The 23,433-nt window shown below is 31.9% G+C and overlaps 1 protein-coding gene across 1 annotated transcript in view; it reads left to right on the forward strand.

The window, feature by feature from the left end:
* The window catches only part of FSIP2 (fibrous sheath interacting protein 2), an 86,245-nt gene that overhangs the window by 19,808 nt on the left and 43,004 nt on the right, over positions 1-23,433 (forward strand). The window contains exons 10-15 of the mRNA XM_039839931.1: positions 2,562-2,671; positions 3,629-3,674; positions 4,847-4,953; positions 7,301-7,364; positions 18,859-18,916; positions 22,467-22,503. Coding sequence (XP_039695865.1) covers positions 2,562-2,671; positions 3,629-3,674; positions 4,847-4,953; positions 7,301-7,364; positions 18,859-18,916; positions 22,467-22,503 — 422 coding nt within the window. The remainder of the gene's footprint in view (positions 1-2,561; positions 2,672-3,628; positions 3,675-4,846; positions 4,954-7,300; positions 7,365-18,858; positions 18,917-22,466; positions 22,504-23,433) is intronic.

The following is a 23,433-nucleotide window of genomic DNA, read 5'->3' on the forward strand; positions in this document are numbered from 1 at the left end:
TTAAGTTTAAATATTTTAGCAAAATGGATTCTTAGATGATGGTGTGTCTTTACATCAGGAGGCATATAATATCTCATTTTTCTCTTTGTGATGGTAGCTGCCATTTATGTGCAAGGCGTAGATCTATGAATTAATTAGGGGCTGCAAAATTGGGATATTTTAATTCTATCATTCATCATAGATTAGCTGGAATATTTCTATAAAGAGAAACTTCCCCTCAACTACTATTTTGTTACAATGTGGTATAGTATACTTAGGAAAAGCAGACTGACGCTTAACATTTTAGCATCATTTATCAGTTTTTAATATAATGAATAGGTTCAGTAGCATCTTTCAATGATGAGCAATTAGTTTTGTGTTATTATAGATTCATGGATTTAAACAAATATGATGTGTTTTGATACATTTCTGCTATTGGGTTTATTAATGCTGAAATTGTGACAGCTCTGGCCAGTGGGAACCCCTTCTAGATAACTCTGAGTTGTTGTGACATAACCCTAGTGATTTTTAATGGTTTCCTTGCTATCCAGGAAGGCAGGATTATCCAAGCTTATCTTGTGCACTTTCAGTTTGTTTAACACTATTGAGTTTTACTGGCATCTTTGAAAAGATAAAAATGACTATATATCGATGGACCTAATTCTGGAAACTCTGTTTTATTGATCCGTTTGTCCTTATGTAAACACAGTATTATCTTAATTACTGTAGGTTTATAATAAGTCTTGAAATTTGGCAGTTCAAGTTCTCCAACATATGTTATTCTTCTAGGTTGACTTAGTTATATGAAGGCCTTTGCATTTCCATAGAAATTTTCAAACCAGCTTTCCAATTTCTACAACACAGTCTGCTGGGATTTTATTTGGGTTTACCTTTCATTTCTTTTCTTTGCTGGCTAGGACCTCCAGGATGGTGTTGAGCAAAATGGTGATTGTGTACATCCTAATCTTGTTCTAAAACTTAAGGGAAAGGGATTGATATAAATTATAATATTGGCTCTAGACATTTGAGGATAGCTTTCATCAAAGAAAGGACACACCCTCATATCCTTAGTTTACTAAGAGGTCTTATCATGAATGGGTATTGAATTTTATCGTATTTTTTCCTGTATCTTTGAGATAATCTAAATCTTCTCCTATTTTCCCCTCTTTTTGTGGCGAACTACTTTAACTTATTTTTAAATGTTAAACCAACCCTGCATTCTTAGGATAAATCTCACTTATTCATGATGAATTATCTTTATTAGAAATTATTAGTTTCAGTTTATTTTTTAATAATTTTTATACCTTTATTCACAGGGAATATTGATTGAGATTTTCTTTTCTTATAACTTGTAATGATTTTGGTATTAGACTGATCCTGGTCTTAAAATATAATTTGAGAGAGGTTTTCACTCCTCTTCAATTTTTTGGAAGAATTTGTGTAGAATTAGTGTAATTTCATCTTAGATATTTGGTATACTTTAGAAGTGAAGTCATTTGAGACTGGAGTTTGCTTTGTGGAACTGTTTTTAACTACATATTTAATTTCTTTAATAATTATGAGGATCTTCATATTATTTATCTATCCCTGAATGATATTTGGTAGTTTGTGTTGTTCTAGGAATTTGTCCCTTGCATGTAATTTTTAAAAATTATTATCATACATTTTTTCATAGTATTCCTTTTTTATTATTTTTAGTAAATTTAGTATTAGTATAGTTTAGTATCTAAAAACTCAGTTGTACTGTTATCTAGAAATTTGTTTCTTCTCTTTTTCCTGATCTGGCTTATCACTTTTTGAACCCTTCAAAGATCCAGCTGTTAGTTTCATTCTCTCTGATTTTTCTATTTCTTTGATTTTTTACTGTTTTACCCTTCCCTTTGTTTTGCTTACTAAGTATTGACAAGATGTGGAAGAAATGAAATGTTGATACAATGTTGAATGATATATAAAATGGTAAAACCACTTTGGGAAACAGTGTGGCATTTCCCAAAAGTTAAATACATACCTACCGTATGATCCAGTCATTTTACTACTAGGTATTTACCCAATAGAAATGAAAAAATATGTCCATGCAAACAGTTACGCATGTTCATAAAGGCTAGTTGCAAGAGGCCAAAAACAGAAGCAACCCAAACAGGTGAGTGGATAACAAATTGTGACATATCCATACAATGAATATTTCTCAGGAATTAAAAGAAACAAATTATTAATACATGCGACATTATGTTGAATGGAAGAAGCTAGGCCAAAAAAAATAAAAATAGAGAGAGAGAGAGAGTGTGTGTACATACTATATGATTCCATTCATACAAAATTAATTCAAGTTAATGTTGTGTGAGAGGTGGAGAGCAGTGTTGTCAAGGGATGGGTGGTGAGGGATAGATGAATTACAAAGGTGGGTGAGAAAACTTTGAGTGTATTGAAAATGTTATTTGGATTGTAGTGATGGTTTCACAGTTGTAGATATTTAAAATTGATAAAAACTTTCAATTTAAATAAGTACAGTTCATTGTACTTCAATTAGACTTCAATAAGTTTGTTTATAAAAACTACAATGTTTCTCTTTCTTTTACTTTTAGACCCTGCAGCAAATGCTATTCATCTGTCTCTAGGTGGTTCAAAGAATGTCAAAAAATCAGCAGCTCCAGTTTTTCAGTCAGATGTATATGATAATGGTACTGAACAAAAGGTATAAAATTGTCTCAAACTTTTGTATGGTGATTATTAATTTACCTAGTTAATTTTCACTTCTGTGAACTATCTCTTTCACTGCTAGCATGGTATTGATTTGGTAGAGATATTAGGGTCTATTCATGAGAACTGAGTTAAGTTACCTTTGTGCTAAACTCACTATGTAATTTAGCAGAAACTAATCCAAACAAGCCCTGTGCTAAGCCAGAAGGAAGGAAAATGGAGGAAATTGGGTCGCATAGAGTACAAAGATGAATAAGACATAATCACTTGAGGACTTGTTGTCTAACGTGCCCAACAGGCATAGTAAAATGTTACAATAAAATGAGAGTATGGAATGATAAATTTTATTTTGATTCTAAGCAATGCATCCATTAAGCATTGGATTGGATTGGATTGGGTTGGGGCAGATTGCGATTTAGGGGTGGAATTGGAATTTAGGTTGATTTGGATTTGGTGATTTGGATTTGATTTGGAATTTAGGTTGAATTGAATTTAGATTGAATTGGATGGTGGGTAGGTGGGTGGTAGATTGGGTGGAATTTAGATTTGGGTAGATTTAGATTGGGTGGGTGGAATTGGGATTTAGATTGGTTGATTGGGTTGGGTTGGTTAGGTTGGGGGTTGGGTTGGGTTGCGTTGGGTTGAATTATATTTCCCTAAGACAAATTGAATGACTCTAAACTTTTAGGACTAACCATTGAATGGATTCCATGCTTTAAACAAAAATGGAATAGTGGAAGAGGAACAAGTTTGGACATTGCTATATACTGAACTCAATTCCGGACTAGTTAAATTTCAGATCCTTGTGAAAGGTGTCTTAGGAGACAATCTTCAGGAGAGAGTTAGGGGGTAAAGGGAAAAATAAATCCGTATTTGGTTGATAGAAGGCAAAATCTTTTTCAGAAGTACAGCTACCAATGAGTGTTTTTTTCTTTAATGTTTTACCATGTAGAAGGATGGAGTGATAACTAAAAAATCAAGTACTTACAATGATAGAGGTAAGAAAATGAAAGATATTCATAATTATTTTGTTATTAAGTATATAATTATGGTTTCATCATAGTTTTTCAAGCTATTTTTTTTATCTAATTACAAAAAATCATAGTTATTTTAGAAAATAAAGTGTGGTATAAAACTGTTTATGAATACAGATATTATAATTAGCCCAAATATTTGAGTGATTACTTGATGAGTATGGCTTTTGAAATTTGCAAACTGTGGAAAAGTTAGGGTACATGCTATGGCTATGTATAGTGATAAGTAGAGGAAGTTACTGACATTGTAGTTCAGTAGGTTACAGTAAAGAGATCTGTCCCCAAGAATGTCCCTATGAGAAACAATGCCATCAGTTCCCCATAGACAATACTTCCTGTTTCCCATATACCTTTGAATAGAATTAAGAACAATGACTTAAGTTTTATGTGCCTTGTTGGAGTTCTGGAAGTCACTAAAAAACTCTCATGTGTATCCTACATAAGCACATGAAAAATACCAGACTGTTGTGGTCAATGACCACCACGAATTTAATATAAAATCAAATTCATCATCTTCCTGATCCTTCTATTTTATCCAGGAACTAAAAATGGGTTATTTTTGACTTCCTCTCTTGCGTCAGCATTCAAAAGCTGCTACTTTCTGTCTAATCTACCTTCTTAATTTATCTTGCCCTCTCCTCTTCTCCATGCTCACAGCTTCATCCTTTACTATTTCAGTACCCCTCCTCCAATCCCATTTTCCTTTTTTTAATCCACCACACATTTGCTGTAAAAGCAATCTCCCTAAAACACAGCTTTGGTTATTCCCCAATTCAAGCCGTTAGAGGTTTTCCGCTGTAGACTGAACAAAATGCAGTCAGTTAATTTTGGCCATGGTCTATGGTCAGTTACAGGGATTAAGCTGGCATAATATTAAATAAATTAAGATCAGAGGTTAAGAATTTCAGACTTGTCCTTGAGAGGTGAACCACTGGAAATTTGTAGGTGTGGACATCAAAAAAGATCATGCTGTTCTTTTAGATACTTCCTTAGCTCAAATAAATCCTTTATTATGATAATCCAGTGATTGTGGCAGCTCAGCAGGTAGAATATGAGATCAATTCTATTCATTAATATTCACCCTTGTTCCAACAATATTATCATCTCACATTTAAAAGAATTTCTTTTTTCTCTAGGAGCTATGAACATCTCAGCTCAAGATCCAGTTCTTTCACCTTCAACTTCACCCACAAGAAATTTTCCCAGATGCTCACATTCTTCTATAGGTCATACAAAAGATGAGGTATATAATATTTCTTTTGCCCCAAATGCAAACAGAATAAATGAGGTACCATCTTATGATCATCACTGATATATAAAAAAATTTCATTTATAAAGTGACCATACACAATAGCTTTATTCCTTGAAATTAATCATGCCTAATAATATTTTAATAGCCCTAGGATAGTCTTCCTAAATATAGGCTATGACATGGTAGTTCACAGTATGTACCTGCAGCCCTAAGAGGAAGTATCAAATTGGGTTTCTTTGATTGGGCTTTGACTAGTACTCATGGATTGTTCAGAGACAGCCAGACTATCACTCCCCATTCCCTTTTGACCTGTGATCAGTTACCTGCTGTCGGAAAGTTGCCAGCAATGATTCAGGGTACAGTTTCTGGATATAACATAATTTTTTCTCTATTGCTTGCCAACTTGTTTTATAAAAGTCAAAATCACATTTTCCATTCTATTAGTAGCACAGTATTAATTGATTCAACTGTGTCTAAAAAGTTAACATGGCTTTAAATAGATTCTGATAAACTGGAAATTTACTAATTTCTTTCCAAATGAATTCTACTTGATTAGAGTAGAAAGTGTCCTCTACTGCAGTGGTCCCCAACCTTTTTAGCACCAGGGACCAGTGCTCCTATGAGAATCTAATGCCTGAAGATCTGAGGTGGAGCTGCTAGTGCTGGGAGTGGCTGTGAATAGAGATGAAACAGGCTGTCTAGCCTGCTGCTCACCTCTTGCTGTGTGGTGCAGTTCCTAACAAGCCATGGATGGGTACCAGTCTGTGGTCCAGGAGTTGGGGACCCCTGCTTTAATGCATATTATATGCAGACTGAATTATGCATAACTCCTGAAATGTAGTATGTTTACCATAATATGCCTCTCTGTAGTAGAGTTTTATTATAAACATTTTACATTTCAGTGTTCTTATCAATATCCACATTTAAGTATGCTGAGCCAGAAAAAGAATTTAACAACTTTGACATTTAATGTTCTCATATTTCCCAACAGATCTCATAGGCTATGTCCTTTATTAAAAACAAACAAATAAAAACAAAAAGAAAACTTTAAAAACAGTGTCTAAATTTTATTATTGACCTTTTTTGGGTAATGTGTGTATTATAAAATTTGCCATCCACATTGATCTCAAATGAGTTATCAAATGTCCGCAAATATCTAATTCGTTATGAGAAATAGCATTTTATTATGATAAGTATTCATCCTGTTTCTAACATGTTGTATACAGGCTACCATTGTTAGAAAATGTATTTCTGGTGGCCTATGATCACCTCTGGGAAGAAAAGAGAAGTCTATTGCACTGGATTTACCTCCCCGAACAGGTTGAGTTCTTGGACAACTCTAGAGAGCTATATCCCTATGTATTCAGAAAACCTGTTCTCTATCTTCCAGCTCTACTTAAACTTTTCTATGTTGTTTGCTTTGATTGAAAAAAAAAAAAACTATCCTTTTGTCCCATTGAGTTGATTAACTTCCTTACTAGTGAGTGCACTCCACAAATAGTTAATTTTAGAATACTGGTACATACAATTGTGCAGAAAAGAGTTAACATAAGCAGGCTTGAGACTGCTGTCTTTAGAAGGTCCTGCTTGCAAAGTTGGCCTTTGGCTAGTGTTCGAGAACTTGGCTTTTCTAACATTCCCTAATGGATATGTAACTTTTTCTAACTGCATGGTTGGGGCAATATACCTAGACTCTGCAAACGACGTAATATTTGCTAAACATCTGATTTCCTTTTGGGAGGCTGAAGTTTTGGTATACACTAAGGTAGGGAATATCTTCATGACCGGCCTTCAATAAAAACCTTGAGTGCTAAGTTTCTAATAGATTTCCCCTGGCAGACACATTGCACACATGTTTCTGCATTTCAAATTGCTGGAGATAAGAGCATGCTCAAGCACATCTTCTCACAGGAGGGAGAGAGCATAAGGAAGACTGTGCATGATTTTTCCAGACTCAGCCTGTATCTTTCCCCTTACTTATCCTACAGTGTGTCCTTTTATTGTAATGAATCTTAGATGTGAGTACAAATGTATTCTGAGTCCCATAAGACAACGAATCACCAAATGTGTGAATAGTCTTGTGGACCTCCTAGGATACAGCTATGAAATTTTGAATTCTATAAATAATAGATGTAAATATAAATATCACAAAAAGTATGTATTTCTTAAAAATTTCATTTAAGGGAAGTTCTCAAAAATCTTAAATTTCTATATTTTATATATACATACACATACATATACACATATATACATATTATATATAATATATATAATGGTTGATATTCAAATTCTGAGAAAAAAATCCTTTGAATATGTTTGTTTTGTTTGAATTATACAGAAGGAGATACATAATGACTGTGGTGAAAGACAAAACAAGAAATCAAACTACCTCCATCAATCAGGTAAACATCAGCAACAGCTACTGAATAAATTATACAATCTTTTAACTCATTCTTTCAACTAACATTTATTGAGCTCCTGCTTCATGCCAGGTATGGTGATAAATATTGAACAAAGAAAACCCATGGTTCTTACCCAGGGATGTTACAGTGAAGTGAAGAGAGATAGTCATGCCAATAACGACAATCCAATATAAGTGCAACAAAGACAAAAGGTGTGCTTACAGATCAGAGCAAGTATAGAGAAGACGGCGCTTAGGTCTACCTAAGGTAGTCAGGGAAGCCTTTGTAGAATAGACATGCTTAATACTTAAAGAATGGGAAAGAATTTTCTGTTTTAATGTAATTTGCTCTCTTTCTTTGAACACTGAACACCTTTGCATTTGTTTAGAAGGTGTTTTGAATATTGTTTCATAACATATATAATGGACACTACATATAAATATATGTGATATAGCAAATATATCAATTCTGTGCTTTAGTTTATTCCTAAGTAATTTATCATTTTTGCCATTTTTATAAAGTATTTTTCCATATTCATATGTAGGTTTCTAATGCTAGAGAAACACTAAAAAGTTTTTTTATCTTGTATCTTACCTCACCAAGATTTTATTAAATTTAATGTTTTTGCTAATATCTTCTATTTTCTTGATAAACAATTACATGAGAATTAAAAAAAAAAAATTCCCCAATGTTGTACTCATTTTAATGTCTTGTCTCAATACAATTCCTAGAACTTCCAATATTAAGTGGCATAGTAGTTAACAATATGCCTGTTAAATTCTGGGTTTTACTTGAAATAGTTTGGTGTTTTGCCATTTAAAATAATATTCATTGTCATTATGGTAAATACATTCTAATATCTTCATAGTGTCTTTTTTTATCTTATTTGGAATTTTATGGCTGAAGATGAACTTTTGAATTTCATTTTATAAATGAAACTATATGAATTTTATGAAGTCTTTTCTAGTACCTATTAATAGACTATGATTTTTTTTTCTCCTTTAATTTATACGGATAATATTGATAGCTTCCATCATATACTATCTTCCCATTTCAGAAATAAATTGTGCTTGTCGATATAATTTTTCATATTTTTCAAATTGAACTAAAACATATAATCAGAAAGACCACAAAATTATATACAGTTGAATGAATTATCATAAAGCAAAATACCCATGAGACCAGCACAATGATAGAAAAACAGAACCTTGGGAATCTCGCGGAATCCTTCACTGAACCCACTCCCATCAATATTCTCTCTCTCCTCCCCAAATACTATAATTAACTTGATTTCTAATATTATATTTAGTTTGCTTATTCATTTGTGTAAATGGGTAGTTCCTCACCATATTATTAAACAAATGCTACATTGTTTTAATTACAAAAACCTTTTAATAAATCTTAATATCCAGTAGAGTAAATCGCGTGTCTTGGTTATTCTCAGCCATTTGCCTTTCCATGTAAATTTTAAAAAGAACTCGAGTTCCAAAAATATTCTTACTGGGATTTTTTATTAGAATGACTTTAATCAAGAGATCAATTTCAAGAGAATTGACAGCTTTAGAGGATGATGTCTTCCAAAGCAAGGACCTGGTATCTAAATTTCCTTTAATTTCTCTCAATAATGTTCATACTTTTCTGTCAAATATATTTCATTAGATTTATTTCAAATACATTTCATTGATATTTTATATTTCAAATAGTATCTTTTAAAACTTCATTTATACTCATTAATGCTCTAATGAAATGCAACTAATTTTTCTGTATTAATCTGCAATGAGCTGACTTTAATTATTATTCCGAATATTTTATCTGCAGATTATTTTAGATTTTCTACATAAATAATAGTGTTTTCTATGAATGTCAGCTTTATTTCTTTCTTTTCAATCCTACACCTATTTTTTGACTTCTTAAACTGTCTAAGACCACCAGTGTGTGTTGAATAAGGCATTCTTTTCTTGTTCCCAATCTGAGAGAGAAAACAACATTTAGTAATTAGGAAGGATGCCTGCCAATTTTACTTTTAGGTCTCTCTTAACTTATTAAGGAAGTCTTCTTAAGTTCTACACTTGCTAAGAGCTTTAATTATGAATGGATGTTTCATTTTGTTCAATTGGATTTTGTTTTTGTTTTATATCTATTGAGATGATTTAATGATTGTTCTCTTTTATTCTGTTAATTTTGTTGATTTTTAAAATACTGCTCTAAACTTTCATTACTTTAAATAATAATCATTTGATCATTATGTATGCTTTTTTAAATGTATCTGGATTCAATATGCCCATATTTTGTTTTGTATTTTTGTTTCTGCAGTGATGACAGCAACTGGCCTATAATTTTCATTTTTCATAATTTTTTTTTCCACATAAAGGTTGTGCTATCCTCTAAGAGTCTAACCTTAGGGAGAATATTGGGTTAATTTTTTGCTTAAAGGTTTTGTAGAATTTATTGGTCAAGTTATCTGGGTTAGGAGTTTTCTTTGTTAGGTAGCTTTTAATCACAATTTAAAAATTTTAAATATATGATTATTTAGTTGTTAGTTTTGATAAATTCTCTTTTTCTAGGAATTGACCAGTTTGTTTTCAAATGTATTATCATAAAATTATTCATAGTATCTCATTTTACATATATATTTCCTATACTAATATTTTAACATTTTAGTTAAAAACATTCAGAAAAATACAAAGTTTTATATTCAATAAATAATCACAAAGCATATAAATCTATGTAACCTCAAATATGAACACCAATTATAAAATAATCCACACTGCAAAAGCCCCAATTCTTTCCCTTGGAAATCAAAATCTCCTACCTCCTTCTCGAGGTAATCATTCTCTTGATTTCTACTATAATAGATTAGTATTGCCTGTTTAAATGGAATTATTATATTTCTGCTGCTTCTCTCAATACTATATTTCTGAGATTCATCACTGTCTTTGTGTGTAGTTGTAATTCATTTTCACTATTGTTTTGTTGTATAGTTTATGAACTATACAATAATTTATTCCACTGTTCATGAATATTTGGATTTTTCCAGATATGAGAAATTCTTTATGAACTTTCTAGTACATTTATGTGTGAGAGAGCTGGAGAGGGAAAGGGAGCGGGGGTGGGAAATCGCTCTATGGATATGAGCCATTAGGTATGTACGTATGTGTTTAATTTTAATGGATAATGCTCAAGAATTTTCCAAAGGGGTCTCATCATAAACTTTTATCAGCTAAAGTTAGTGAGAGCTCTTATGATTTTGTATCCTTTTCAACACTTTGGTAGTTTAGTCTTTAATTTCTGCCATTCTGGTGAGTTGGTATCTCATTAGGTTTAAATTAACATTTTCTCTTATTAGTAGTGAAGTTGCACATATTTATTGGCTCTTTGGATGTTTATTTGAAGGTTTTAAGTCTCTTATCCACTTTTCTATCATATTGTGTCTCTGTTTTTTATCGATTTGTTATCAAGTTTTGTTGTATTCTAAATAATGAATCCTTTGTTGGTATAGGGATGTGATTATATTCTCACTATATGCCTTTCTTTTTGTCTCTTTAATTGCGGATTTAGAAGAACCAGTTATCATTCACATTATCTTTGATTTCTGATTAATTATCTATGTGTCCTGTGGAAGAATGTTTTTCTAGCAAATGCTAATAAAGATATTTCTTTTTTCTTCCATTTCTTTTGTGGGAAAACTTAAGTTATATCCTATTAGCAAATTCTAGTTATGCAATATAATATTATCAACTATAGTTACTATGTTATACATTAGATCCCCAGACTTTATTCATCTTATAACCAAAAGGTTGACCCTCTACCAGTTTCTCCGTATTTCTACATGCCCCCAGTCCCTGGCAACCACCTTTCTACTCTCTGTCTCTATGAATTGAACTTTTTTTCTTTTTTAATTTGTCTTTGTCTGACTTATTTCAGTTAGCATAATGTCCTCCAGGTTCATCCGTGTTGTCACTAATGAATTTCCTTCTATTTAAGGCTGAATAATATTCCAGTGTGTGTGTGTGTATACATGTATATATGTACATATATTACATTTTATTTATGCATTTATTTGTCAACAGGTACTTAAATTGTTTCTATACCTTTGTTACTGTGAATAATGCTGCAGTGAACATGGGAGTACATATATAACTTCAAGATAATGATTTTATTTCTTTTGGATATGTACTCATAAGTGGAGTTGCTAGGTCATACAGTAGTTCTAGCTTTAATTTCCTGAGAGGGCTCCATACTGTTTTCCATTATACCAGTTTACAGTCCCACCAACAGTGTATGAGGGTAACATTTTCTCCACATCCCCACCAGCATTTGTTATTTCTTGTCTTTTTTGATAATGGATATTCTAACAGGTGTGAAGTGATATCACATTGTTTTTTGATTTAGATTTCTCTAATTAGTGATGTTGAACATTTCATCATGTACCTGTTGGCTATTTGTAGATTTAATTGAAAAATGGCTTTCCAGTTCTTCGCTTAATTTTTTAATTGTATATTTTGGGTTTTGTTTTGTTTTCTTTCTTTCTTTTATTTTATTTTATTTTATTTTATTTTATTTTATTTTATTTTATTTTTTGCTATTGAGTTGTAACCTTGTGTATTTTAGATGTTAATAACTTGTCAGATATGTGGTTTGCAAATATTTTATCCTGTTCTATATGTTGTCTTTATATTTTGTTGATACTTTTCATTGCTGTGCAAAAGCTTTTTAGTTTGAAGTAATCTCACTTGTTTATTTTTGCTTTTTGTGTGTGTCTTTGTTTTGGTGTCAAATCCTGAAAATAATTGAGAAGATCCATGTCAGGGAGATAACACCCAAAGTTTTCTTTTAGGAGTTCTACAATCTACAATTTCAGATCTTATGTTTGAGTTTTTGATTCATTCTGAGTAGATTTTTGTGTATGGTGTAAGTTAGGGGTCTAGTTTCATTCTTTGGCATATGGCTTGTTCTCCAGTTTTCCCAAGACCATTTATTGAAGTAACTCTTTTCCCTATTGAATGTTCTTGGCTCCTTTGTTGCAAATTATTTGAAACACACACACACACACACACACACACACACACACACACACACACACACACACACATCGTATTAGCATTAAAATAGACACGTGTGTGTGTGTGTGTGTGTGTGTATAATGTATGCTTGTTCTTGTGCTCTCTATTATGTTCCATTAACCTATGTGTCTATTTTAATGCTAATACCATACTGTTTTTATTATTATACCTTTGGCATATTGTTTGAAATCAAGAAGTGTTGTGCCTCCAGCTTTGTTCTTCTTTCCCAAGATTACTTTGGATATTCGGAGTCTTTTGTGGTTCCATACAAATTGTAGCACTGCTTGTTTTATTTTGTGAAAAATGCGATTGGAATTTTCATAGGTAGTGCATTGAAATTATAGATCACTTTAGAGAGTAAGGGCATTTTAACAATATTAATTCTTCCCTACTACAACAAGGGGTATCTTTCTCCTATTCACTACCTGTCAACCCACTGGTCAGGTGTACAAGCGGGGAGTACAGAAGCAGAAAGCTTGTTGTTAAAATGTTATGTTCCTATGGGTGATTGCCTATGTTCCCATGGACAATAGCCAGTGTTCCCATGGGCGATGGCCAAACAGTAATTTTCAGCTTATATACAATTGATTATTTTTCATGCCACGCAAGCAAGCAGGGTTACACAGGCTAAAATTGGCAGTTAGCGTATGAGCTCATTCATGATTAACAGAATGTGGTTAGGGGTTCCAGAAACTAGGCCTAAGGTATAGACTTCCTTTGTCCAGTTTCAGGTTTTAATTATTCTTTAACCCTTTCACATTTCAGCAGGCTATTACAGAAAACATAGGTAGTAAACTCTCTGTAACTTCTAATTGCAAATCTCACTGCCTTCATCTTAGTCAAAAATGAAAATCAGACATCTATTCTGGCACAGATATAAGGATAGAGTGTTCTCCACCCTGCTGTTAACTGTCTTTCAAAGTTGGGGGATTTGTGGTTTTTTTTATTCATTCTAGTAATGATAACAGCCTTAATGCTATACATATCCCTATGAGTACAGCTCAGAACTGTAAATTTTAATGCAACTTGTTCGCTTTTCATCAATTTATACACAGATTTTACTTTCCCTCTTAAATTCCCCTTCAATGTAACAGTTATGTGAATGTATATTTCTTAATTTTCACTAAAAATAATTTTGGTAGCATTCTTATTCTTTTTAATTTCCTTGAATTCACATCAGAAAATATAGCCTATAAATCTCTCTTCATCGAAGTTAAACTTTCTTCATAGTCAAATATGTATTGATATTTTTAAATGTTCCAAGAATATACCAAAACATCTCTCTTCCTTGTTTGAGAGGTATAAGGTTCTTATTCATGTGTAGGTCATCCATAAAGTATTGCAACTATTCAGTTCTGCCATGGTAGCTAGAAACCAGCCATAGACAATAAGCAATAAACGGGCATAGCTGCAAATCTTCCATCAGATTTGCTTCTAAGAATGTCAAGTGTAGTCCCTAGCACTATGATTGCTAGGCTCTTTTTAAGTGAGTTTTTCATTTTCTCTACTTGGTCATGCTTTTTACATAACTTCAGCTGTTAGGTCTATGTATTAGAAAACCAGTAAGTAAAAGAAACCACAACTATTTCTTCATAAAGGGGACAGAATTAATAGACTAGTAATTATCAAGCCTTCTGCCAAGAGAAAGTGAATCTCTCTGCTCCTAACCTCCCCCAGGTATAATTTGCAGCCCTTTTTTATCTTCTGGGCCGAGCAATACAGTCTACCAGTGGAGCTCCTCTTCAGGTTCTCTCAAAGTAAAATTGTATCTCAGTCCCTCACCTTCCTTGCCTTCTCCACATGAATCACTGTTGCCCCAGAACTATTCCTTAAACAGTCTGTCCTCACTTGCTAATCTGGAATGTTAGATCATTGATGTTCAGATACCATAAATGTGTAGATCTGTTTCGATTTCTCTATCCTGTTCCAAAAGACCAGTTTGTCTCTCATTGCACTAGTATCATACTTTTGATAATTCCTAAGATTTTGAGATCAACAAGGGAAAAACACCTCACACCCCTGCCCCAGCTGCTGCCACTTCTACCACTTTCTTATTCTTTTCTAGGATACCTTGGCTAATTCTCACCCTACCTCCCTCCATATATAATATATAATATATATATTATATATATGTATATATATATATTTTTTTTTGAAATCAACCTTCCCATCTCTCTCTTTTACACACACACACACACACACACACACACACACCACTGCTGAAGTGGTAATTGATATTGCATTGAAACTATAGATCAATATGGGGAGAATAGGTATCTTTACAATGCTGGTTCTCCCTATCAATGTAAATGGTCTATCACTCTATTTTATGGAAATTACAGTTCTTTAAGTTTAGTAATTTTCTGCAGATAACTCTTACATATCTTTTGTTAAATTTATTCCTAGGTACTTAATACTTCTGTTGCTGTTTAAAATGGTATGTTATCAGTTGCCTCCTTAGTGCCATAGGCAGCGTGTCAGTCTCATAAAATGGTATGCTATCTAACTGCTTGTTACTAATATATAGAAATGTGATTGATTTCTGCATGACGATTATGTGTGCAGCAACCTTTCCAAATTCTCTAATTAATTCTTCTTATCTGTTGTGTGATTCTTTTGTTTTATAATATAATCATGAAAGCTTAAGTTAATTTCTTTCTAATCTTATATTTTTAAATTGTTTCTGGTACTCATTCCATTTCTTGGGTCTTCTTAAAATGGTAAATAAAGTAATGAAAGTGGGCTTCCTGTCTTCTTTCCAATTACAAAAATATGTATATTTTAAAATTATTCATCATTATATATCATGTTCACTGTAATATCTTGGTATATAACAATAGCAATGCCAGGTTAAGGAAATACCCTTCTATGTCTGATTTGCTAAATTTTCTTTATCAGTGAATGCTGATTTTTTGAAAATATATTTTATATATCTGTTCAGACTGTGTTTTGTTGTTAGAGCAACCAGAATGATTAAATCATTTTGTTTATCATATATTCCTTATATATATTTAGGTTAGGTTTTCCAGTAATTTTTTTTTTTATATAGAATTTTAGCATCTAGGTTCTTGAAAGAAGTTGGGCTGCAATATTCATTTCTCATAGTTTTCTTGGTTTGATTTTTATGTCAAGATTGCACTAACTTCATGAGTTATTTTGCCTCTTGCTTTCTAGAAGTTTCTAGAGTTGGAATTATGTATTCCTTGAATGTTTGGTAAAAATTGCTGCCAAAATAATTAACCTGCCCTTGGCTCTCTTAGTGAGAAAAATTTTAAACTATGGATTCAATTACTTTAGATATTCAAAACTATTCACATTTTCTATTTCTTTTCAAGTTTTTGGCAAGTTACTCTTTCCCTGTAAATTTATTCATCTAAGTTTTCAAATTTATTGATAAAGTCTTCCTATATCCTATCCACACAGATCAGATGATTGCAAGTATGCCCAATGGTAAAAACATATACTCTGACCCCAGACTACCTACCTAAGTTAAATCCACATTCCAACACTTAAAACTTATGGTTGGCCAATTTATTTAACTTTATTCTTTAGTTTTTCCAACTATAAAATGAGAATAATAATAGTACATAGTTCATGTGATTGCTATGGCAATTCAATAAGTTAATATTTATAAAGTGTTTAGAACAATGTGTGACATTTAATTGGTAAGATTAAAAATAGTTGGTAATCTTAATATGTAAATTTTTGAATGTTCTGCAACACCTAGTATACAATACTTTTGTTCTTTTCTAAATTATATCTAAATTTCAATTTTGTTATTTTGTATTCATAACTTGTTTTTAAATTTTAAGCATACTAGATTTCTAGTTTTCTTTTTGTTATTGATTTCTAATTTAAATATGTGAAAAATTGTTCTATTGGTTTGGCACATATGATTAATTTTTCAAATGTTCTGTGTGGTTGAAAACAATGAATGTTGTCAATAGGGAATTCAATGTTCTAAAAATTTCCATTCAATCAAGGTGTTTAATTGTTCAATTCTAACATTCTATACACTTATTTTTTTTAAACTCTTTGTTCTAAAAATTATTGGAAATGATAAGATAGTTCTCAATATTCCTCCATGTAGTTAATTGTTGCTTTTTATTTGTTGATCTGGGTTATTAGGCATATGCAAGTTTATCTTGGTGAATTGAGTCTTTTATTATTATACAGTGACCTTTATTGTAAGTGATGTTTTTGTCATAAATTTAAAGAGCCTGATATTAATATAGCTGTATTGGCTTTCAATCTTAGTGTGTTTAGATATTTAAATGTCTCTTGTAAATACTCTACCCATGGATTTTGTTTTATTTTCATTCTGTCTTACAGTTTACTACTTTTAACTAAATTTACATTCACATTTGTTGATTACAAATTTTTGGAAGATTTTTACTGCCTTACATGTTTTCAGTTCATTCTTTTTAATATCTGTTTGTTTCCCTTTCTTGCTTTTAGAGTATTCAGTTTTTTAAAATCCAGTTTCCTCTCTAGCGTTTTGGAAATTGTATGCTATATGTATATTTCTTTTGATAATTACCTTTAAATTTTAATATACTTAAAGTAAAATTCAGACTTAGAATAACTTACTTTAAGTCATTATATCATATTCAACCAATAATATAGTTTTAAATTTTATACATAATAGAAACTTTCATTCTTCCTAAAGTACATCCATTCTTATAAATGCCTTTTTTAGAAATTAAATTTAGAAATTTAATGAACAGATTTTGAGAGTAAACTCTCAGATTTTATATGATAAACTGTATTTTACCCATGTTCTAGGATGTAATTATGGCTGTGTTTACAAGTTTCTGGGTATAGTATTTTTTCTAGCACTTTAAAGATACTGTTCTACTTAAATGTCCAACTTTTTGTTCTATTTCATATTTTCTGTGTAAGGGATCTCTCTTCTCCTTCCCAGCTGCCCAGCACATACCTAAGGCTGCTTTTAAGAGTTTTCCTTTGTTGTTTTTTTTAGTATTACCATAATAAGCAATTCTTTACAAGTTTCAGCTATTTTCTACATTGACTTTCATCATTTTCTTTGTTCTTGTTTTCTGAATCTCCAAATATAGGTGTGTGTGTATTAGACCTCTTCTCTCTGTATAAATACATATATAATATATATATTATGACATATAATATATACATATTAGACCTATTTTTATTCTACATCATTTAACAACTTTATTTTCCAATTTTCTATGCTACATTCCGGTTAAATTCTTCAAATTCGTCCTCCAATTAACCAATTCTCTCTTTGATTATATCTAATTTACTATTTTATCAATTCGATGTTTTTAATTTTTTTATTATATTAAACATTATATATAATTTCTGAATAGTTATTTTTCACATTTAACTGGACATTTTTGTATGTTCTTGTTCCATTTCTGTGTTTCCAATCCCTTTTTTATATATTTAACCATATAAAATTCACTGGTTTGAAAAAGATGTACTGGTTTTATAGTCTGTATCTGGTAATTTAAATATCTGCTGTTTTTGAGGTCTAAGTCTAATGTATGTTGTTGTTTATTTTCTGCTAACAGGCGTGGTGTTTTGTTTCTTCATATTCATCTGTGTGTGTGGAGGTGGTGTTATTATTGTTCTATATGAGCCCATTTTTGACAGAAATGTATTGTTGAGAATTCTGTATTTGGGTAGGATGTATTACATTATAGAAACTCATCAAATTGAACACATTAAGTATGTGTTCTTTGAATATTAATTATACCTCAGTAAAGCTGCTAAAATTTTATCATATGTGTCTGCTTGGCATCTGGAAGAGCTATAAACACAGGTTCACTCTAAATTAATTTTCCACTTGGAATTTTATGGACCATAGAGTAGATTTGAACCTCGGAGTCATATAAAAGAAAACCTGTGATTATGAATTCTAAAAAGAGATTTTTATTTTCTCTTTTATCCACAGCTGAAGTCAAAACATAACTTGTCTGTATTGCCTCTCTGGGATGCTTTTTTTTTTGAGGACCTGCTATTAAGTTTGTAGTTATGGCCAATGCCCATAGGTTAGGCATCAGCTTCAATACTTGCCTACCACTCCAGAATAAAACCTAAAGGAGAAGTTAAAAGTAGGAATGGGGTGTTCTAGACAAAGGAAACAGCAAGGGCCCAGAGGCATGGAAAACATGGTACATTTGAGAAATTATAAGTTATTCTGTATGTCTGGACCATAGAATACATATGAAAGACTAGCCAGAGAAGTCACTGGACAGGTAGGAGAGAAATCAACTATATGTGTATCTTATGTCTTGCTTAGGAATTTGGACTTTGTGTAAGAGTCTCTAGGTACTTTTAAACACGGCAGTGATAACAGAGAATAAACCTGCTACAGGATCTTAATTACAATTTTACAACTGCTGGGGAAGGATACAGACTAATTATAATTTTCTTTTTCTGATAAATAGCACATCAGGCTCCTGCCACAGCCCAGGGTATTTTCCCTGCTCGTGTTTTCTCAAATCCGTAAGTATATGAGAAAATTAATTTGTAATTATAAATTAATATTTTAATAATTACATGAGTTCTATTCAACAGTGAATGGTTATCTGGGATACTCCATTCTTGTAGTATCTAGTTCTACTTGGATTCAGTGAAAATTATATCTTTTGAAAACTCTCAGCACTAAGCCTAATTTGTAAGGTAGACAACAAAGTGAATGTTCTTCTTCCTTCTCTATTTCCTTATCCTCATTCTGATTCCACACTTCCCCTATATTTAGTCTTCATGCCACGTTCAAGTATGTTCTACCAAGACCTCTTCTTTTCAGATGATTTTTCAGGATCTAGACTTGTCTCTTTGCCTTTCTCCCCTTTAACATATACCAGTCTTTAGGCTTTTTGAAATTATTGGTTTCCTAAGGATGGTAAGTGAGGTTACTGTAAGTATTGATGACTTAATCAGTTATTCCTCTCTCCTAAATGGTATTTGTAGTATAATCTAAAATAATGCTCTCTAATGATGGAAATTACTAGTCTTTGGAAAAGAAATTTTGGGGGCCTGAGGGTTTATCATTCCTCAAACCTTGGTGGTTACCTATTCTAATAGTGTATGGTCTTTTAGACCTAATACCGTCACCTTAAAAACAAAATCAATATACCAAAAAAAGGTCCAAGACAGACTTTACAAGCCCCAAATTCTTATGAAAATGGTTGGGTAAAGTTAAGTGGTGTAGGATGGTAAAAAGTGTTGACATATTCAGACTAAGCTTTCTTGGAGGAAAGATTTTGACTTTAGGACTGATGGATATCAATTTGACTGACTGATTGAGAATTTGTAGGACACATAGCGTTATAATAGATGCAAAAGGGAGGAAACTGACTAGTCCAGTTTAAAGTAATAGAACAAAGTGGGAGAATAGTGAGCATGTGTGCAAAATGACCTTTTGAAAAATTTACTGAACATAAATTTTTATTTAGTGAAAATATAAATACCTTCCTCTTTTTAAAAAAAATTAGAGGAAGCTCATAATAATGTCTTAATTCCTTCCTTTTTATTTTCCCCCACCCAAGATCACAGAACTACAGAGTCACATGAATATTTCATAGCAAATACTGTGGATACTCTTTCATTAAAATCTTAGCTAAGATAAATTACTATGCATGACCTAGAGCTTCTTCATCATTCCTTCCCAAATTGACATTACTTTTAGCTGAACTCAGGCATACTAACATCAGGTCAGACTACAAACAAAATACAACTAACAATACTTTCTGGTATAACTTTATCCATCATACGTATATAAAATTATTCTTCTAATTTAACTCCAGATGTCATAAGACTTTACTGTAGAATCATCACATCTGTTCTACCATCCACATCCTACTCCTCTGTTGCTTAGTTCTAATTTTTCTAATGTTAATACAAAATACGTATACAGAAAGATTTATAAAATAAACATGGAAATTCAAGACCAAAAGAATGAAGATAAAGCAAATATGACAGCAATGGGAATAAACAAGAGTTTCAAAAATTAGTCATTGCACTTCCATAACAAGTAAGTTTGTATTATTGGGATGGAATGTGTAAAGAGCAACAGAGTTGTGCTGTAGACTATGGTCAGAAAGTAAATCAAAGTTTATTTATTGGGTGACATTAATAAATTGTCATTTATTGACATGATTTGGAGGGGAGTAATTATGGTCGAATTAGCATACATGATGGATAACTCTGGCAGCGATATATAAAAAAAACTCAAAGGCAAGAAACTAGGTACCAGTTCTAGAGGTCCAGTGGCCTGTACAAAGACTTCATTTTGGAATAGAGAGTAGGCCCAGATCCAAAAAACTTTAAATGAAAACTTATTTATCAAACATTAAATGAGAACCTACTGCATTTAAAGAATAATGCTAGAGGTTAGGCAGATACCATGAGGTTTTGTTTTGTTTTTTTTTTTTCCAAGGACATCATGCAGCTGGAGAAATGGGTTGGAAATAGAGCTATTTAAATAACATGAATCTCATCGTTCTTAGCTAGATCAGCCATTTGTCTTGAATAAACATTTTCTGGAATGCCGAAAGCCTTTAGTTAACTTTCAGGGATTTGAAAACTATGAAAAAATTTTCTAAGAAAAACATTTCTTATAAAATTATGAGGAAAATAACTATTTTTTTCCAGTTTACCCATTACTTTTATGGAGGAGTTTCTTACTCTACTGGTTTTACTGATTTTTTAATTCTGGTTATTATGATTATTTTTCAGTGGTCTTCACTGAAGCTTTCTCAGTTATTTGGTTAATTTTATTCTTAAGTCTTTGCTCTTTGTTTGGATCTATATGCATGTCTTGGGGGAAAAGAGCTTATTGGAGAAAAGTATCCATCAAAACATTGGACTTCTTGAGTTCCATTTGATGCCTATACTATAATGTAAAGAGAACAGAAAAATGAATATGGGAGAGTTAGGTTACAGGCTATCTAAAAGTAGGTTAACCTAAGAAACCAGATTCTAAAAAAATAAGCAAAGCCAAAGATAGTGAACACATAACTGACATAAGCTTCCATGCTGGAAAAACACTCGCCTAAGTATGGACTGTTGGACTATCAAGCCCAACTTCTGAGCTGAAATCAGTGAGGTTTTCTTTTTCTACCAAAATTTAGGATATAATTTTTAGCCTTAATGTTTCTCATAATTGAATTTTAGGCTTTGGGAAAATCAAATTTTATAATGTAAAGTACAGTCCTAGAAAACATGAAAAAGGAGTGTGAATTTTCTCTTAAGTGGGAAGAAGATAAGTAAAGGGCCCATGTTGAAATGCATGAAAATAAATACTTTACATTTGAAATATATAAAAATAAATCAGAAATACAGTCTTGGATCTTATTAACTGTTTTGTTATTCTATAATTTTTAATTAATGAGTTGTTCTTTTATTTGTTACAATTCAGAAAACTATGTTTTTTATATCATTAGTTTGTGATGACAAATACTTCTAATTAGAACACATGAGAGATTTTTGTCATACATAGAAAAGGACTACACGTCAATTAGTATTGAAAATGGCTAGAAAGCTGATTTTAACCATAGTTGAATAACCATCCATATTCCTTTCCTACTATATGATGAGACTGTGGGTGGGACTGTGGGATTTGAGTTAAGTAAAGGATTATCAGAAAGCTCTGGTCAGATGCCTTGCTACCTCATGTCTTTCAGAAGACAGAAAGGACTAGCCCACCCTCTCCCTCCAATTCTACGCCTTCCTCAGGGCCCCACAAAGCAAGCATGGATAAGGTTGGTCAGAAATAGAATTATCAAATAGATATGTTTTTTTGCAATAGCTACAATTCTACTCCTCTGAGTAATAAAGCATGTGAGTCAGTAAAGAATGGGTGGGTGGAGGAGTTGAACCAAAATGAAGTTTATTCGTCCTTTTGAATTTCCGTAGAAAAATTCTCAGATATAAAAAGAAGAAACTGATTTAATGATTATAAATTTTGGAAAATTAAATTCTTGACCCTAAGTAATAATGAATATCTTGACTCTATATAATAACTATATATCAACTTTTCCTGACTTTACAGACAACAAAATCTTCTACAAAATTGCTTGCAAGAAAAAGTATGTATCTAAAATCCATTGATAAAGCAACATATTAATGATATTTTCTAATGTGTCATAATAGAAAAAATCTGTGCGTCAAATAATGAGTAGTCATCTATTGATATTAGTCACTCTTTGATCTTTTCTTCTTTAACTTTTACTTTTAGTTATTTCTTAGATTTTGCAGGGGTATAAAGTTCTTATCAAAAGATATTGTTGGCCATTCAGGAAGGAGTCTTCATGGGAATAGAAGGTAGAGTGGGGAATTAAGGGACCTAGCCATTATAAGAAAAGCATAAAATACCACAAACCCATCCTATCCTAGGAAGTCATTAAGTGACATGGCGTTGCAGACTTGGCTGGTGAGCTAGGATGCCTGGGTCTAGCCATTTTCATAGTAAGGGACCTGGTCACCCAAGAAAGTCACATAAAAAGGTAGCTGGTCACCTATGAGCTGAGACTTGGAACAGACAGATAAGAGGTTATATTTGTAAGTCCCAACTCTGGATCTAGTCAGACTAGCACATATTCTGACATACATTTTTACAAGGACACCTGCTCAACTCATAGAATGTCACAAATATAAAAGCTTTGATGCAAGGGAATATTTCTCAGTTTAATATTATAATGGAAAGCAACTGAAAAGTAGGTTCTATATACCATATTTCACTACACAGAAAACTTTAGAACTATCTCTTTTTCACATATCAAGGTTGGAAACACTTTCTTGCACCTAGCCTAAGAATAATTGTGTGTTGTTTATTATCTCTGATTATAAGAAAAATAATATATATTGAATGTTGTAATTTATATGTGTAGTATCAGATTAGAACAAAAACTATGTTAGAATTGAGGTTTTATTCTTAAATTTTTTGATTTAAGATGTGATTATATAAGTATTATACAATATATGTTGTCATCCAAAATATGTTGTATAATTGTCTATAC

The sequence above is a fragment of the Pteropus medius genome, unplaced genomic scaffold (genome assembly GCF_902729225.1).
Source record: "Pteropus medius unplaced genomic scaffold, Ma_sr-lr_union100, whole genome shotgun sequence".
Classification (NCBI taxonomy): Eukaryota; Metazoa; Chordata; class Mammalia; order Chiroptera; family Pteropodidae; genus Pteropus; species Pteropus medius.